The sequence below is a fragment of the Salmo trutta genome, chromosome 10 (assembly GCF_901001165.1).
Source record: "Salmo trutta chromosome 10, fSalTru1.1, whole genome shotgun sequence".
In the NCBI taxonomy this organism is placed as follows: Eukaryota; Metazoa; Chordata; class Actinopteri; order Salmoniformes; family Salmonidae; genus Salmo; species Salmo trutta.
In genome coordinates, this window is record NC_042966.1 from 20,906,462 (window position 1) to 20,920,246 (window position 13,785).

The window sequence follows — 13,785 nt, forward strand, 5'->3', positions numbered from 1 at the left end:
GGGAAACAATCTCAAGGGTGGAGGGGATGGCAGGGGGTTAAACCTGAAGATGAAGTTTCTGTGGCCAGTGCTGGAGGGATGGACAGGTCCACGAACCAGACAAGGCCCTCAAGTACAGCACTGCTAAAGCACGACACAGGTGAGAGACTATATCAAACTGACATCTGCACTCATGGTAAGTGCTGAAGTTCTCATGTCAATATGAGGCTGCAGGGGCTACCATCTGTTTCATGACCAGGCCTGAATTGATAATTAATAGGATAAAAGGAATGTTAAAGAAATAGGCCCATTAAAGGATTAACTCTATAGAAATGCATAATACCTTGTTCTGAATGGTCAATTTCACTAACTTGATGATTGTAGTCCATACTCATGTTCTTTTCTCTTTCTCCCACCCATCTCTCATCTCTTTTCCTCATCTGTCTTCCACTTTCCACCTCTCTCCAGCTTGGGTATTGCTGGTGAAGTCTTTTGAGAAGAAGAAGTGGGTCGTTGTGCGGCCGCTTCCCTTCTCCCGTGCATACCCACAGCAGTATGACGTAAGTCCCTCCCCCTTCTCTATCCCTCTATCACTCACTCTTTTCTCCCTTCCCCTCTCTCCACACAATCACACCCACATAAGTATGAACTGAGCCACCCCTCTATTAATTTTCTCCATCCCTCCCTCCCCTCGGGGTCTGTTTTAATCTCTCCAATCAGGCAATCATTTCCAGCAGACCTCTCACATGCTGAATACAGCTGATGTTGTTTATAGCTCTCCTCCTCATCTTTACACCTATAGGCAGCTTGGCCTTTGTTCCACAGTAGGTTAGCTATCTGTCTTGCTACTACTTGTGAAGGAAAAGGGTTTCTGTAAAGAAGGGCCAGTATGTCAGCATCCGTTTCAATTGTGTTTTGACATCCGATGATAAGGATTGTCAAATAAAATCACAGGAAAGTGCACCATCAGGACATGCAGTGCAGTATTAAAGCAGTCTCCTAGATGTGTCCATGTGATGAAGCAGAAGTGCCACTACATCGGGAACTGTTCCTTCGCCCACAGTCTGGAAGATAGGGACGTCTGGACGTACATGAAGAACAACAGCTGTAAGATTCTGTCTCTCTGTTGCTTTTCCTCTCATTATTTTCCTCTTTTTGTGTGTCTCATGGCCAAACAAATAATGTATTTACAGTGTATTTGTTTGCGGCGCTAATCCCTGTCCCCTTCTGTCTACAGTGAGGGACATGCAGCAGATGTATGACATGTGGCTCAGGCTGACCAGTCAGAATAGAATCACTGATGCAGGCCCCGTCTCTGGAGGAGAAATGGGTTTCCATGACGACAGATTACACTGAGTCATTGGTGAGTGGCTTAAGTCATAGGGGGGGTGGGGTACTAAGGTAACATGGAACTGTTTTAAGATGGTCATTAGCAATTTGATTTGGAATTTTATGACCCCTTTAGGGATCCCCCCCCCCCCCAAAAAATACAGGATTTGATCAAATATAGAATTTGGCCTTTACTACTATAGCCCATAGAAACATGTTGAGTAACACATTCATAAATGGCAAAAAAGACAGTCAAAAAATAAATCATAAGGTTTTGATGTGTATGTCCTATATTTAGCAGATATGAGAAAGCTCAGGAAATATTTTAAAAAATTGGGACACAATCCCTTATTTTTGTTGGCACAACTACCTCCTTTCTTCCATTCCTTTTTGTATGGGTTACCTTCAGACGAGTCCCTTGACACTTGTGAGAGTGCCCTTTCCATAGAGTGGAATAATAGTTTTGTAGCTCAAACCGTTCGGACGCTACATAGGTTTTTGTGAGATTCCTCATGGTCTGGCAAACAAGGTTATAGCTCGGCCATCTTCTGCAGATGCAGAAGGCTGACATAGGCGGTTAAAGTAGATTGAGACGCAGCCCGTGCAAAAAACCTGAAACTGATGGGGATTTTTTTATGTTACTTAGATTTGATGCACGGCTGTGTCAGTAGACCCCTTAAGGATTAAAAACAAGTGGTATATTTTTATACTAGCCTTTTCTGATGTTTGATGTGGAGAGACCATTTTCTGTGTGTCAGTCTGGGCGTCGATTGTCAGGAGGAGATATGTGAGTGTTGTCAGGCTGAGGAGGAGCTGGCCCTGGAGCTGTGGATAAGTGACCCTGCTCCCACTATACCAGAGACCAGCTACAGTACCTACCGCCTGTGACGAGAGTCTGAATGCTAACACACACCCCCTTACAGTACGACAAACTGCTGATGCAACAGGCACCGCCTTGTGCGACTCACACACAGAAAGTAATGTATAAGAAAATGCACGCCCATAATCTGAGGGGTTTGACTAAGGTTTGGCTGTTATTAACTTCAATCTGAACCTCATTGCATTTCTAGCACGCTGCAGATGTCACTGTACTGGACTTGTCTGCCCTTCCCCTATATTACAGCCCTCAAAGTCGCCCCTTTACAAATACGGAGTGGCTGCATGGCCGAATTCTCATGACGCCTCTTCCCGATCGCTAAACAACCAAACAAATTAGGCTACAAAATATATATATTTTTGAAATGTTCTTTCAAATCGCTGCAGGGTTTTTATTTCAGCTGTTCAGAAATGAGGCAGAGAAATGCACAGAACGTGTTTAGGTTGTTTAGCTAGAGGTGTCTAGGGGGGTGAAACCGGGCGGTCACTCATCCTTACAAATAAGCCCCCTATATGTGTTGCTAAGGACAGACGTCTACAACCAAATCCTACCCTCCTTTCCTTGTAGGAACGTAGAAAGATGGAGAGTGAAATAGGACAGAAATTGTGAGTACGCCATTTTGTTTGTCCATGGTAGTTAGTGCTTCACTCTATTTGTCTGCCATATTGGTAGAGGACTATGAATGTAAAGCCAGTCAATGCCATAATGAGAGAGCCATCAAATGATATATGGTTGGGGAATGTATTCGGAATACCCAAGACAAATCTTATATCACATTTAAAATAAACCCCTACCCCACCTATCCTCCCCTTTATTGATAGAAATTGCATGGCAGTCTTTTGGCTACATAAGCAAGCCAGGCAGCCCAACCTGTGGTCAGCACTGACATGTACACGCATTCACATACGTATGCACTGAGCAGGCTCAGAATGGAACACAGTGTTTCATAATATGGCATTGATATTGGAGGACTATAGGGGTCAAAAGTGACACTAGCAGCTGTCTTCAGCTTCAGTACTCGCAGACTCTTCACTCAGACCCACTCAAACATACTGTGCCGTATGCTTAGAGCTTGAGTTTTCGTGGACCACATGAACAAGTCCTGGTTTGTCCTGGTCCGTAGGGCTGGCACAATTACAGCATAATCGTGAAACTGACGAACCATTGTTATTATTTATCATAACCGTTTTCTTTTTATTTACAAACAACTGACTGAAGACGGGACAGTCGGTTATTCGTGCGGTTTCTGCGGTAACATGGACTCTTCACAACGTGATGAATCTTTGTTGCTCCTTGCTGAAGCAAGCAAGTTGTTGTAGCAAACTAGTATTTGGTTGCCTAGGCAATGCCCCCCACCCTGCAGTCGGGAGAGGAGACAACTTGCAGTCAGGAGGAGAGGAGAAAATGTGCATCTTAAAACCCCCCAAAAAGACCAATGACCATCATCCAAAATTTCATGACTGTCACAGCCCTACTGGTCAGCCCTACTGGTCAGGTGACGTGGCTTCATTGGCATGTCGACCACCAGTTTAACTAGGATAACGTAGAATTACCTTTGCCCCATTAGCCCTCAAATGTAAACCTATGCTGATTCATCAAGGGAAAAACTGATTGTCTGGGATGTGTCAGAGGTCATGAAAAGATGTTAAGCACAATATCAATGAAGACATAAAAAGTAAATGAAAGTAAAATAGGACTACCCATAATTTAGGCTTAAAGGGTACGTTTTTAGCCTTGTCTTAAATTTTGACATGTGTGTATATACATGTACACACAATGTGTGTGCATGTATATGTACGTACATACGTGTATGCATGCATACATACATGCATACATTCTTAGGCTACGGTAATAAAAAAAAACTTTTTACTAGAATAAATGCATTTTCTGAACACCTCACAACATTAAGTACATATTAAACCTTCAATAATTTTTTTCCCCACATCAGATATTAAAGCCATTTTATTATTGTCCATTTTTGTCTGATATGGACACCATTTATCTTCAACCCTGTCATAGACAATATGGAAGTTGTCTGAACATGATTGTAAAAGATGCTTGTTATAAAATCAACATGTACCTAATGCTCATATGTCCCCTAAACCATTTATTTTATTATAAATATAAAATGTATGTAAAATCTCAGAATTTTGCTATATTAAACCCTGAAATAGACATTTTGTCAGCGGGTCATCATTTAAATAAAAAAATGCTTTCAATTCAGAATTATAACATGAATCTAATCTTGGGATTGTCCTTTAACATTTCAGACTGAGCTCAGAAAACATAATTCATATTTATTCATCTTTGCCATTTTATTGTAATGTGATGGGGTTGAGACTAGGGTGACAGTTGACTACTGTAACGGGGTTGAAGAGACACATCGGTTTCCATATAAAATAGTTTAGTTTACTATCAAAATCCCTCCAAGATTTACCCCACAACATTGCATTTCATTGTATGTAACCATGTAATAAGGACATTAGATATATTTAGAATAATCTGGGTTTTATTAACCCGAACTGCAGTCAATATCGCACATATAAAAACACATCAGGCATTAGGGTAATTAATAACATTCAACAGGTTTCATCAGTAAAGTTCAACGTGTCATCAAACTGAACATTTTCCAAGAGCATTTAGAATGCAAGAACAGCTGTGACTACAGCACTAGTGTCAGGAGCACCATATTAATTCATTCATTCATTCATTGTTTTCTTCCTGATAGTCTGGCCAACACAACTCTCAACGTCTAGGTGGCGGGATGTCACACGCTGTGGGGGTGGAATCATCTCAAGGACTTCATCAAACTGATACCAGTGGATGTCGTCTCGCTAGAGACCAGTGAAATCTGTTTGGTCCGACACGATGCATACATTTCACTTGTACACTCATGCCATCCGTGCTGAGGATGATGCCTAGATAAAGGTAATCAAATTCCACTACACACCACTGCCCAAGAAGACCTGCATTTCCCACACTGGATTTCATCCACAGGTTGTGGATTTTCCTCATTTTCTGGCTGTTCTTGAGCAGCCAGGACCTTCTGCCTGAAACTGAAGTGCTGTGTGTTAAAGCATGCACAGTTTAGGTCCTTCTTTGTTGAACAAAGGCTGCTGACATCACGAGACATCAGCTCACCAAGAGCAAGGGTGATGACCTGGTGTATTCTCATGGTGGAGGGCACCGCTTTTATCGAGCTTGGCATCATCTCCATCGCATGTTCAACATCTGTACTTTGTGGAGGAGTGGTCAAGTTCCTCAGTGCTCCTTTCCTCTCCTTGCTTCTTTTGTATGCTGTTCTCTACTGTTTACGCTTCTGATGCTGGTGTCTCACTTAAATCACTGATATTTTTATTTTTCCATGCTTCAACATTTCTTTTCCATCTCTGACCCTTTCTCTCAAGGTATTGTTCCCTTTTTCCTCGACACTGCCTTTGTCTTGCTGCTGATGTGGGTGCCATCATTTCCTAGATGTTTAAATGGAGAACGTTAAATCAAAGATTCTTAGAATATACACGTCTACACTATAATCAGAGTAATTTATGATCTAGAGTGACTTAAAGGAACAACTGAAGTTAAGAGCCTTGCCTAACTCTCCTACCACTAGGCTACCTGCCTTAATATATATTTTTTGCTCACATGGAACACATTACAGAATGTTTCATAAGTGAATATAAACAATGTATAATATATTGATTAATTCATTAATTTAGATGCTGTAAGTAACTCAACCCTGTCACAGGTTTACAGCCCCGTTACAATGAAACGTGATGGTTTTTGCCTCAAAATGGCCTCTGCTCCTCATGTGAAGGACGAGACCACATGGTGTGCATGAAATTAATAGATTGTATATTTTTATGGGTTAGTCTAATTTTGATAAGTACTAGTTTTCCATGTTTATTTAAGGTAATGGGGTTGAGTTATTCAGGTCGACGATCCCCACCTGACTTTAAAAAACACAGATATAAAAGGTGATTACTTGCCTGTTTCTGTACCATGCAGTTGAAAATTGCTCAATGATGTCAGTTCCTGTTAATGATGGCACATAAGGGTGGACTGACCTTTTTTTTTTTTTTTTTTTTATAGGCAGAGTTTGGTTGGCATGACGGGGTTGAGTGTAGATTGACGGACAGAGCTAAATTGTGTGATTTTTAATCAATAATCATGCATTTATTTGATAAATACTTTTTCAACAAAAGAACACAAATATATATGTTTGCATTAATGGCAAAAGTGATTAATTATGTGCACATTTTAATATTAATTTCCCAAGTAAAAATTCTGTGAAACGCCTGGGGTACATGGCACAATTCTTAGTCAGTTAAAAAATAAGATTTTTTTAAATAATAAAGCTAAAATGAATGCTATATTTATTTCAATTCGTTATGCTGGACATTTCAATTTATATACAAAATCTTTTAACATTTTTTATTTTGGTGACCCAATACTTGAAATATAATATAAAAAGTTAGAGGGAATATTACCCGAGGCCAAGAATTTCCCATATAAACTAAGCAAAAAAAAAGAAACGTCCTCTCACTGTCAACTGCGTTTATTTTCAGCAAACTTAACATGTGCAAAACTTTGTATGAACATAAGATTCAACAACTGAGATGTAAACTGAACAAGTTCCACAGACATGTGACTAACAGAAATTGAATAATGTGTCCCTAAAAAGGGGGGTCAAAATCAAAAGTAACAGTCTGTATCTGGTGTGGCCACCAGCTGCATTAAGTACTGCGGTGCATCTCCTCCTCATGGACTGCACCAGATTTGCCAGTTCTTGCTGTGAGATGTTACCCAACTCTTCCACGAAGGCACCTGCAAGTTCCCAGACATTTCTGGGGGGAATGGCCCTAGCCCTCACCCTCCGATCCAACATGTCCCAGATGTGCTCAATGGGATTGAGATCCGGGCTCTTCGCTGGCCACGGCAGAACACTGACATTCCTGTCTTGCAGGAAATCACGCACAGAACGAGCAGTATGGCTGGTGGCATTGTCATGCTGGAGGGTCATGTCAGAATGAGCCTGCAGGAAGGGTACCACATGGGGGAGGAGGATGTCTTCCCTGTAACGCACAGCGTTGAGATTACCTGCACTGACAAGCACACTCCGATGATGCTGTGACACACCGCCCCAGACCATGACGGACCCTCCACCTCCAAATCAATCCCACTCCAGTGTACAGGCCTTGGTGTAACGCTCATTCCTTCAACGATAAATGTGAATCCGACCATCACCCCTGGTGAGACAAAACCGTGACTCGTCAGTGAAAGAGCACATTTTGCCAGTCCTGTCTGGTCCAGCGATGGTGGGTTTGTGCTCATAGGCACAACGTTGTTGTCGGTGATGTCTGGTGAGGACCTGCCTTACAACAGACCTACAAGCCCCCTAGCCCATCCTCTCTCAGCCTGTTGCGGACAGTCTGAGCACTGATGGAGGTATTGTGCGTTCCTGGTGTAACTCGGGCAGTTGTTTCCATCCTGTACCTGTCCCGCAGGTGTGATGTTCGGATGTACCGATCCTGTGCAGGTGTTGTTACACATGGTCTGCCACTGCGAGGACGATCAGCTGTCCGTCCTGTCTCCCTGTAGCGCTGTCTTAGGCGTCTCACAGTACGGACATTGTAATTTATTGCCCTGGCTATATCTGCAGTCCTCATGCCTCCTTGCAGCATGCCTAAGGCACGTTCACGAAGATGAGCAGGGACCCTGGGCATCTTTCTTTTGGTGTTTTTCAGTGTCAGTAGAAAGGCCTCTTTAGTGTCCTAAATTTTCATAACTGTGACCTTAATTGCCTACCGTCTGTAAGCTGTTCATTAATTGTTTATGGTTCATTGAACAAGCATGGGAAACAGTGTTTAAACCCTTTACAATGAAGATCTGTGAAGTTATTTGGATTTTTACGAATTATCTTTGAAAAAAGGGACGTTTCTTTTTTTGCTGAGTTTATTTCAAAAGTTTGGGGTCACTTAGAAATGTCCTTGTTTTTTAAATAAAAGCACTTTTTTTGTCCATTTTTTTAAAATAACATCAAATTGATCAGAAATACAGTGTAGACATTGTTAATGTTGTAAATGACTATTGTAGCAGGAAATGGCAGATTTTGTTTTAAATGGAATATCTACATAGGCATACAGAGGCCCATTATCAGCAACCATCACTCGTGTTCTAATTGCACATTGTGTTAGCTAATCCAGGTTTGTAATTTTAAAAGGCTAATTGAACATTAGAAAACTCTTTTGAAATTATGTTATCAGAGCTGGAAACTGTTGTTCTGATTTTAAAGAAGCAGTAAAACTGGCCTTTAGACTAGTTGAGTATCTGGAGCATCAGCATTTGTGGGTTCTATTACAGGCTCAAAGTGGTACATGCATACATACAGTACCAGTCAAAGGTTGACACACCTACTCATTCCAGGGTTTTTAATTTATTCTTACTATTTTCTACATTGTAGTATAATAGTGAAGACCTCACAACTATGAAATGTTGTGATATCCAGGAATGTGGGTTTGTGTTACCATAAATGTTAACTTTCAATTAAAATCATAAGGTTCAATTAAAAACAGGACACATCCAAGGTCACTTGCTCGATGAATGGTCATGTAGTAACCAAAAAAGTGTTAAACAAATCAGAATATATTTGAGATTCTTTTGAAGCCACCCTTTGCCTTGATGACAGCTTTGCACACTCTTGGCATTCTCTCAACCAGCTTCATGAGGTAGTCATCTGGAATGCATTTCAATTAACAGGTGTGTATTGTGAAAAGTAGATTTGTGGAATTTCTTTCCTCCTTTAGAGCGTTTGAGCCAATCAGTTGTGTTGTGACAAGGTAGGGGTGGTATACAGATGGTCCTATTTGGTAAAAGACCAAGTCCATATTATGGCAAGAACAGCTCAAATAAGCAAAGAGAAACGACAGTCCATCATTACTTTAAGACATGGTCAGTCAATCTGGAAAATTTGAAGAACTTTGAAAGTTTCTTCAAGTGCAGTCGCAAATACCAAGTGCTATGATGAAACTGGCTCTCATGAGGACCGCCACAGGAAAATAAGTTACCTCTGCTGCAGAGGATAAGTAAACAAACAAAGGCTTGTCACCTCTGACCACTATCTTTAGAAGTGTTCAATAAACAGCCATAATTAAAACAACAAACTCATGTTTGTAAACAAATGGTTATTTCAGAATGGTTAATAATAATGTATCTGGCCTTGTGCTTAGACAGGATTGGAGGAATAGAATAGTGGTCTGACCTGATAGTATCAATACCCACCAGAGAGAACTGCATTTGATCATGACTGACTCATTTGTCTTGGTTTAAGAAGTGGCTTTGGCCCCAAAAAGCATAGTCAGATGTTTTTTATTTTTTCCTGTTGATCTTTTCAAGTAGAAGTCCGAATATGTGCTTGTAAACCTCAGTTCACACCATTTTCCCTGTATCCACACACACAATTTGCTGATATCAATTTACATTTTCAATCATAGTTATGGATTATTTTCAACAACATGGAATAGGAACCAGGATTGTAAGAAATTAAAAAACAAGGCCTCTTTTTGTACTGTATTTTTACTTTTGTTAGTCTTAGTTTTGACCTTTTCTTTCCCTGGTTTGAAGTGAATTATGACCACAGGTGGACCAAATCTCTCAAGTGTTTAACAATAAACAGACTGTTTTAGAGAAATGGTGTGACTTTGATTTTCTTATTCACCCCACCCCATAAATTAATTTAAAGGTGTAGTATGCAGAATTCTCTCTGCCATTTCTTGGTTGCTAAAATTCTAATAGTTAGCCTATTTTCATTTTGTGACCATCTAAACCACTGTGAAATATCTTTTCAGGAAGCATAGAAATAGTGCACACAGAACAGATCTGATGTGTATTTTAGACTAGCTTTCAATGATAATGACAGATCTATAACTCACATTTCTATGTGAATTTGGTTGGGTCCCCCACAAAGTTACACATTGCAGCTTTAACAGTATATTGAAAGTATTAATTGGAATATTTAAGTTTGGACACAGCAAGAATATTGACCTAAATGATCATTCGAAATGTGTCTTTACTTCTCTGCTGTATTTGGTTTATTGGACTCAATAGGCTTCCAGTGGTTCTATGAGATTCTATTGGCGAACGTGCATAAAGATGGCAGAATTCCGATATTACTTGATTTTTTTTTTAGCATTATCCACTGAGTATGAACCGTGTCTCGCGCCGTAGTTTACAATGTGCCAATAAATCAGCACAATCTATCTTTTTGGTTTTTAAAATTGCCGGCGTCAAGCTAAAATTGATCATTTTTACTGTGCTTATGACCATACAGAAAATTAAAGGAACGCAATGTAGGCTACAATACCTTAGCTATGTACCTCAGCAAAACGAGGAATTTGTGGTAAGTGCATGGGGGCCGCTATCTTTATGAACCTCTGCTATTACTGGTGGGCAACGTCAACGCTGAAACCAAAAAACCCTGATGTACTGGATCTACAATGATCCTAGAATTCTAACCCAGACTCAGATCCCAGCCTAGAAGTATGACCTTGCAAGAGGTCTCCATGGCTATGACTACTCCTATATAACATGGCTGAAGTTGACTGAAATGAAATGTATTTTATTTTTTTTATTATTATTTTTTTTTTAAATGTACTACATGTGCCCAAGATAGGACAGGGTGCCATCCGAAAGAGATGCATGAGATCTATAGAGTATTTGAGCGGAGCGTGCCCAATTTGACTTGAGCGTGGAGCGAGATTCCAAAAGCCTGGAGCATCAGGCTTTTCGCCCGCTCATATTTCGCTCCATTAGCGCTCCACGGTCTCAGGGCATGCCCGCCCCAGCATGCATTTGTAGTCTACTTGTGTGCTGCTAATAGACTCTTCCTTTAGCTGCTGTCATGGAGTTGGCTAAATATTTTCATAAAGAAACTGATAAACACACAGGTTATAAATCAAGTTGGCTTACAGAGATGAGGACCAAGAGTAAGGGAGGGAGTGCAGTGATGTCCACAACTAAAGAATCATTGTGGAGTCTAAAAAGACTCTTATACCAAAATTATGATGGTTTACTTGGCTACTATGTGGACATGCTAAAAGAAATGAATGAGGTGGGTAGATAACTAAGTGTCATTGTAGCTAAGTATTTATAAAGTAAATGTCACATATCTTAAATGTTTAGTACATTTTCGTTCTAGTATCTATACAATAGGCATAATTGATTTTGGCCCAATAAACCTGGCATATTCCCACGTTAAGGAGTTTTCTGTTTTGATTTAGTTTTTTTGGCTAAAAATCTTTTACCAATAGAAAAATCAAAAAACAACACTGCATCTCTGCCCAGCCTGGCAAGAGTGGCCAAACGGGTGTTTAGCATTCACTGTGGCTCTGCAAGTGTAGAGAGGATATTATCCGCTGCTGGCCGGCTAATCCAGGCTCCATCGCACTCATGTCATTTTTCGTTTAATTTGTATTTCATTCTAAGTCACAGCCTATTTGCGCAATTTATAGACTATAATTATTTAATACATTAATACAACGAATGTGTTTTAATGCTGCGCGCTTTATGTCCTTACAAGCCTATTGTGTCGCACTAGCAAATGCTTCACAATGTATTTATTTGTAGGCTATAGCCTTGAAATAATTTAAATTAATATAGACTAAATATTTAATTTTCTTCTTAGGCTCCCTGTCTTGACCTATTTAGTGTTTATGTTCTGTTTAATATGACATGTAGCCTATTTGAAATTATGTTCGCTTCTTACAGTACATTCACCTTTTCATGTTTATTCAAAACGTTTCATTCAAATCCACGTGGTTTAGTTTCAATACTTAAAAACCAATTAGTAGGTCCAGGTAGTCACAAAATAGATTCCCTGTGAGAATGGAGCGGTTTTTAGCGGAGCAAAAGGAAAGGAGCGCCGGAACGGTGAGCGTGATTTCCAACCGCTCAACTCCGCTCACATACTCTGATGGGTGTGGACCAGTGGCGGTTTTAGCATGTAAATCTTGGTGGGGCAAAAAAAAATTAAAGTGGGATGCATGCCAGCAAAGCCACAACACTAAAAAATACATTAATTGAGCTATTAATGCTGACAAACGGTGCCCACAAACTGTTAGGGCCTACATAAAGCTGTCCCAACATCTTACTACTGCTACACCTGGCCATCAGCAGCGCCTTCTCTGGCAGCGAAACAGTTAATTCGGCTTCATTTAAGGCCTTTAAAAAAACAGCTGATATGGCTGACTCGCTTAACAAATGTGGTTTCTACTGACAATTGAGATGTACAAACTATGGCATACGGGGACAACAAGTGGATCAGTGGCAATCCTTAATTTCGATTAAGACATTAATGAGGAGCTAGGACTTTTGCAATGTACTGCGACAGAATTCAGAACAAGGGCAGTTCTTAGTGTTCTCCCTGTACACCAAGTCAGAACCGCAGGATAAATAAAGGGGCCATATAAGCAGACAATGAAAGCTCTTACAATATTCGACGATTACATTTCTCAAAAACAGGTTATAGGCTACATGTGCACCACCAAGTAAGAACAGTAGGCAAAATTAAGAGGGGTAAATATACCAAATGATTAGGGTGAGGCACATGGGCTACTAACATCTTACGGCACAACATACACTTCGTATTACTTTCTTAGCTCCAGTATACTTATCTCCCTGGCATATTACATAATTTATGCAGCAGCATACAATACATTTTTGGACTCATTTGAGCATGAAGGTGGCGCGGCGGTCCTTCGTGGGCAAATTTTGTCATCAAAGTCTGGCATTCTCTGGATGTATTGTGCTTTCAAAACAACTGGAGGCCGGATTTACAATTTTGAGTTGGATGACCGTTGAAAACGTATTTTCCCAGTCGGAGCTTGTTTATTCCCGACTTCCCAGATGTCTTGAACTCACTGAAGTCAAGTTTTCGCAGTTTCGAGTTAAGTTGTTTTGAGTGCGGCACAAATAATGCTTCATTGACAACATGGCCAATGTTGAATGTTTATCATTTTAAACTTGGAAAAGAGCTCCTTAATCCCAGATTTGAGACCACACAGCCACTGTCACTGATTCTTTCCAAACCACTCATCGTTGAATTTGCTATTTCCAATAGTTGTGTAATGTTTATGTCCAATGGCCGATGAGCACCAATCCGTTTTATCTATAATTTCTCTTCATTATTTCTCTTCATATGACAAGGAATAAAAATGTTTTTTGAGTAGATTGTCGATTTGATTCGTAATGATGACTGCTAGCTAAGATTTTGAAAGTAGGATGTTGACATGATCAGTCCTATCAAAGCTATTGTACATAATGTGATTTAACATTTTATCTGTGGCCAATGACCTTGAGCCTTCTTGGATGGGCACTTGTAATGTACAGTGGGGGGAAAAAGTATTTGATCCCCTGCTGATTTTGTACGTTTGCCCACTTACAAAGAAATGATCAGTCTATAATTTGAATGGTAGGTTTATTTGAACAGTGAGAGACAGAATAACAACAGAAAAACGCATGTCAAAATGTTATAAAATGATTTGCATTTTAATGAGGGAAATAAGTATTTGACCCCTCTGCAAAACATGACTTAGTACTTGGTGGCA

At 40.2% G+C, this 13,785-nt stretch overlaps 1 protein-coding gene across 1 annotated transcript; it reads left to right on the forward strand.

Annotated features, from left to right (window-relative positions):
* The first annotated feature begins 50 nt into the window (after window positions 1-50).
* LOC115201321 (zinc finger CCCH domain-containing protein 7B) lies at window positions 51-6,386 on the forward strand. The gene is made up of 5 exons (XM_029764851.1): window positions 51-139; window positions 448-539; window positions 1,005-1,086; window positions 1,217-1,342; window positions 4,914-6,386. The coding sequence occupies exons 1-4, from the start codon at window positions 79-81 to the stop codon at window positions 1,333-1,335; spliced, it is 354 nt and encodes a 117-aa protein (XP_029620711.1). The 5' UTR covers window positions 51-78; the 3' UTR covers window positions 1,336-1,342; window positions 4,914-6,386.
* Window positions 6,387-13,785: the final 7,399 nt, after the last annotated feature.